Source organism: Cryptomeria japonica, chromosome 6 (genome assembly GCF_030272615.1).
Source record: "Cryptomeria japonica chromosome 6, Sugi_1.0, whole genome shotgun sequence".
Taxonomy (NCBI): domain Eukaryota; kingdom Viridiplantae; phylum Streptophyta; class Pinopsida; order Cupressales; family Cupressaceae; genus Cryptomeria; species Cryptomeria japonica.
Window position 1 is genome coordinate 560,997,784 of NC_081410.1, and position 5,974 is coordinate 561,003,757.

Below are 5,974 nucleotides of genomic sequence, written 5' to 3' on the forward strand. Positions count from 1 at the left end.
TATTGTAGGCGCCCAGGTCACATACGCTCAAACTAAATTCTTCTTGATAAGCTGTTTTGTTGCTAATAATTGCTGTGGCTTCTCAAAATAGTCGCCTCCTTTGCTTTCCTCAGAAACTTACAAGTAAGATTGAAAATGATGGAATGGACATGCATTGGGGTTGAGGTTTTTAAGCGTTAGAATTAGAACAGCTTGTTTAAGGGAGAACTCTCAACTGGTTGATTATGAAAAATGTCTTCTTCATTCAGCTTATTTCTTCCTTCAGCTTCTATATAAATTTACGAGTAAGAGCTTCCAGGGCATCCCTACCCACTGTCCACCAATGCAACTGAATATTCTACAAGGATGCTAAGTCATGGAACTATAATGATTGTAGCACAAGTTTATTTTACCTCAAGTAAAATCTATCAGTCAAAAGTTCTCAAAAAACATAGATTTTCAATTGACAAACTGAGACACAAGTTTATTTTGCCTCAAATAATTGATATCGGTCAGCATTTCGCAAACAATATTGATGTTAGTAAACAGATAAGTTTTGGTGGTGAATTTCTATAAGAGTAGAAAATGAAAAAATCTTTTCAACCTAGAACAGGTTTTGAATCTCTAAAGTAATGGTTTGCAAGAGAATTTAGATTGAATTTCTGTCAATCAGAAGTGCCCGGTTTTTAGTATAGCATATGCAGCCTACTTCCAATTCAATCTTGTGTCACCAGGATGGAAAGACTTGTTCTTCATGTAAAAATGCACAAGAGCACCAGGGTGAAGCCAGTGAAAAGGGGAAAATATGCTCAACTTTCCTGGAAAACCAGAAAAGAAACCCTGAGAGAACACTCCTGGTCCCGTTTCTAATTTTTCTCCATAAAGAAAAATAAAAAGCATTTAAGGATCTGAAGATAGCTGTAACCGCTGGAAGCTAATGACATCCTCTTTCAAACAATTTGCTCTCCTGAACTGCGTCAATATATTAACTTCAATTTACTCTATAAGTAAGCACTGGCGTCACACTAACGATTCTTCCAAAGTAGAGCAGAGAATGTTACTTGTGCAGTAAATGCTAATAGGTAAGTAATAGGCTGGCATTCAAAAATATAATGTACCATAACTTACTGATAAGAAAGCATTATCTTTGATACTGATCTTGATGAACTTTGAGCATCACCTAAGCGGCTGTCATCCTACGCATATAAGGCATATCTTCATTATTGAACTTGATTAGCATTGAGTATCACCAATAATCGGAACAAGAACATATTCCATCCTTGAAATGATGGAAACGATTTGCATCCCTTACAATAATTTCACGCCTAACAATCTTGGAGATGAACTTCGTGGCAGTGTGACAGTCACCACACACACGGAGATTCTTTGTGATCTGAATGGGCATTCCAGGGCGTGTGCTAATAATCCCAAAGGCAATCGCCAACTTTTCACTGTGAACACTGAGCATGTGTTCCTTTGCCTCTTCCTCAACATTATGTAGAATGAACTTCGTATCAGGCACATATCCTGCATCTTCCATCCGTCTCTCTAAAATTTCTAACATTTCATAGATTTGGTCAGATTGAGGATGCCTTGTGTCTCCGACAACAAATGCATGTATTTTATTGTTTACCTCGATGAGGGTGGATCCGGGAGTTTTTTTCAACCCTCTATCTTTCATAGCTGTCCTCACCTTTGCAGCATCATCCCACTTGCCAGCTGCAGCATAGATGTTAAACAATAGTACATAATTTCCTGCATCTTCAGGGTCTAAATCAAAAAGGTGTTCTGCAACTTTTTCCCCAAGTTCAATGTTGCCATGAATTCTGCAGGCACTAAGCAGGCTCCCCCATACACTAGCATTGGGTTTCACAGGCATAGCTTCTATAAAATCGTGCGCCTCATTCAAGTAGCCTGCACGGCCAAGAAGGTCAACCATGCAGCCATAATGACATAGCCTAGGTGCGATGCTATAATCTCGAGTCATGGACTCAAAGAACTGCCAACCCTCATCCACCAAACCTGCATAACTGCAAGCACACAAAACACTCGTGAATGTGATATGGTCGGGCTTTATACTCGTCTGTTGCATATTTTGGAAAAGTGCAAGGGCATCTTCACCTTGTCCATGTGTTCCATACCCTGCAATCATCGTACTCCATGTTATCAAATTTCTTTTGGGCATCTTGTCAAACAATTGACGAGCAACCCTTATCCTCCCACATTTAGCATACATGTCGATGAGTGCAGTTCCCACAGCAACGCCTAACTCAAATCCACTTCTCATTATGTAAGCATGCATGACCTTCCCCTGTTGCAGAGCTGCTGATTGGGCACATGCCGGGATTACTCCCAACATAGTGATTGAATCAGACTTGATATTAGCAACTCGCATTTGACAAAAGACTCTCAAGGCCTCATTGGCGTGCCCACTTTGGGTATACCCTGCAATCATTGCATTCCATATAACCACATCACGTGTGGACATACTATCAAATATCTGGCGTGCAACCTCTACTGATCCACACTTGGAATACATAGCTATAAGAGAGCATAAAACATTAGCATCTGAATCAAATCTGTCTCTCACAATGTTCTCATGGATATCCTTACCTAGTTGCAGATCTCCCATGTCAGCACATGCAGGAAGAACACTCACGACGGTCACTCTGTTAGGGATCACATTAGATGCTTGCATTTCATGAAAAAGATTCAAGGCTTCATTGGAGTACCCATTTTGTTGATATCCGGCAACCATTGCATTCCAGGAAACCACAGTTCTTTTACACATTTTGTCAAATATATTACGAGCAGTCTCTATGTCCCCACACTTTGCATACATAGCTACAAGAGAATTCCCCACAGAAACATCTGAATCGAATCCATTTATGACAACATAGTCATGAATGTCTTTAACCTGTTGCGGATCACCTAAGTGAGCACATGCGGGAAGAACACTAACAATAGTGATGACATTAGGCATTACTTTTGACTGTTGCATTCTTAGAAAAAGCTCCAAGGCTTCTTCCGCGAATCCATTCTGAGTATACCCTGCAATCATAGCATTCCATGATGTAATCCCTGTTTTGGGCATTTTGTCAAACAGTTCGCGTGCATCCTCTATGCTTCCACATTTTCCATACATGTCTACGAGGGCAGTACCCACATAAGCGTCAGACTGCAATCTGAACCTAACAATGTCACGGTGAATATCTCTGCCCCGTTGCAAATCTAACAGAGCAGCACATGCCTTGAGAACGAAGGGAAATGTATAGCGGTCTGGCTGTACGCCTGTATCTTGCATTTGATAATACAGTCTAAGGGTTTCCTCACCCTGTCCATTGCAAGCATATCCTCTAATCATTACATTCCAGAGAGAAGCGCTTCTTTGAGGCATTTTATCAAACAGTTGACGTGCATCCTCCATACTTCCACTTAATGCATACATGGTAGCGAGTTTTAATCCATAGAAACTGTTATCCTTGATAATTCCAGTGATAATGAAGTGAGCATGGAGAAGATTACCTTGTCTTAAATCTCTTTTATCAATTAAGGTTTGCAAAAGACACGCATAGTGGTTTGAATCGTATATCCCTAAACCATTGCATGATACTCCATCGGGTTTCTGCTCTTTCGGTGGCACGGAATACATATGAAAAAACCGGCACCGCATTTTTGGTTTCCCCAATTTATATTTACAGCAAGTTGCACAAACTAAAGTTGACACTGTAACTGGGAAAACAGGAGTTGCAGCATTACATGCCATACTCGCCCTTTTTTTCTTTTTCTTTGACCCCTTGTTAACCATAATATAGACATAAACTCACAATGTAGGCATACCTCATCTTGCCATCCAATGTGATGTCCATAGAATTATAAATCTGAATTATAATGGCTGCTAACAGCATAATACTGTATGCATATCTGCCACAAAAAATAGTGACATTTCTGAGAATTTTACAATCAAGTGAACAAAAACGCCTTCCAGTCTCAGAACAAGAGCTTGATGTTTGCATTCTGGATCCCGTGCCTGCGGTAGAACACGTCGGGTTTAAATAAACAATTACAGTCAGCCAGATCCCATACTCTTTTTTATAAAATGAAGTGCCAATCGCTATAAGAAAAAATTTGGTCCGTCTTTCTCTTTATTTATTTTTTTCATATGTGAATTAGATGTTAAAGAAGTGTTGGTACACAAAATGAAAAAAACAATAGAAACGATACAGGGGGGAACATTTTGAAATTTTTTCTATATTACAATGGAGAGCACTAAAATATGTAAATTGAAGAGATGGATGATAATAATGTTCAACAAATTGTCCTATAGCAAATAATAAGTGTTAATAATTTTCACAAATAAAATAATTTATCATTGGAGATCAATTGTTAATCTTCGATATCAAATCATTGACCTGAAAATACAATCAATGTTTAATAGATTATTAGATTGGATGCAATTCTATAGAAGACAATTATTTCAAGCACTTCATACACTGTGACAAAATATGAGAATAATATATATTTTTTCTAATACTAGATAATACATGGTTGATAATGATCTAGAGTGTTTTCGGATAAGATTGTGTATGAATTTTTTGCATCAACTTTTCGGATCACACTTCGTGATCCATTATCGGGATGAAATAGAGAGCATGCAAAAGTGATAAGATGACCAAGAAGCAGACCAAGGTGTCTAAAAGAAGGAGGAAGCAGGCATAAGGATCGAAGAAGGCTGACAAGACCACCCACCAAAAAAGGAAGAAGGGAAAGCAAAAGAAATAGAAAGAAAAGAAAACCAACAATAAACAATAAAAACCAAACCAAGGAACAAAAGAAAAGAACATAAGAAAAAGGGAAATTAAAAAACATGCAACATCCATATATATATATAAAAGAAAATAAGAACAACAAATAAGATAAAAGCAAACAAATAAAAGACAAAAAACAAAGAGAAGAGAATAAAACACAACAAAATGTTATATATTTTGTTGTGTTTTATTCTCTTCCCTTTGTTTTTTGTCTTTTATTTGTTTGCTTTTATCTTATTTGTTGTTCTTATTTTGTGGGATCTATATTCAAAGCTCACCAGTAGAAATACCTATCTCTACACGACACTTCACCAACCTCTGTGAGCTTGCCACCTTGACTCCATGTGGCATCCATGTTGACCAACTGCCAACTTGGCACTTCATGTTGGTCCAGATAGAATCACCGACTAAACACTCTACCGATTCTTCTTTTCTGTCGGTTTACTAGCTTTGCTAGTTAAACCCTCAAACCGGTCTATCATCAACCTTGCACTTTGCTTCTCTTTCGGTGGACTACTCAATCGATCAACACTCTTGCTAACCTGTCTCATTCACATCTTCATCAGATGAAGAGTCACAACTCTTAGCTTCTTCGCTTCCTTACCGGTTCTCATGCTTACCGGTAGCCAACTTGATGACAATATGTCATCATCTTTTAGTGGTTTCCAACTAAAGCATCTGCATGCCGGTTTCATTCTCTATTTTCAGCTGCACCACTTTGCCTCCTTCTTCATCAGCCTGAATACCCTGTCTGTCAGTTTGTCAAGGTGACAAACTCATCATACTTCATCTGTTCTGGTATCCCAACATGCCTTCTCAGTTAGTTCAGTGAATAACCCTTTTCTCATGCACTTGAGGCATTCCTTTTGTTTCATCGGTGGATTCGGTGTGAGCCTTTAAGTACTTGCCTTTACCTCTTCTCTCTCATCTCATAGAACCATGATGCACACTATGCATACCTGGAGATAAGCTCCACTTACCGGTGGAGTGACACCTTGTCATCTTTATCCTAAAATGCACTCATGAGACTTCCCTGTTTGTGCAACATCTCTTCAAACAGGCACATGTGATCCAGTGTGGGCACATTCACTGTTAGTCATCTCTTCATATGGTGATTGCATTCTTCATCTGGTGGGAGTCATACTATTCTGCAACCTCACAGCATTCCGGTGACCAGTTCATTCTTT

The 5,974-nt window shown here is 38.8% G+C and overlaps 1 protein-coding gene across 1 annotated transcript; it reads right to left on the minus strand.

Annotated features, from left to right (window-relative positions):
• Positions 1 to 418: 418 nt before the first annotated feature.
• On the minus strand, positions 419 to 4,170 carry LOC131079302 (pentatricopeptide repeat-containing protein At1g11290, chloroplastic). Its single transcript, XM_058017213.2, has one exon. The coding sequence runs from the start codon at positions 3,785 to 3,787 to the stop codon at positions 1,226 to 1,228; it is 2,562 nt and encodes an 853-aa protein (XP_057873196.1). The 5' UTR covers positions 3,788 to 4,170; the 3' UTR covers positions 419 to 1,225.
• Positions 4,171 to 5,974: the final 1,804 nt, after the last annotated feature.

Bases quoted from the DNA above. Each gene is read 5' to 3' on its own strand.
- LOC131079302 (XM_058017213.2), bottom strand. From the start codon at position 3,787: ATGGTTAACAAGGGGTCAAAGAAAAAGAAAAAAAGGGCGAGTATGGCA.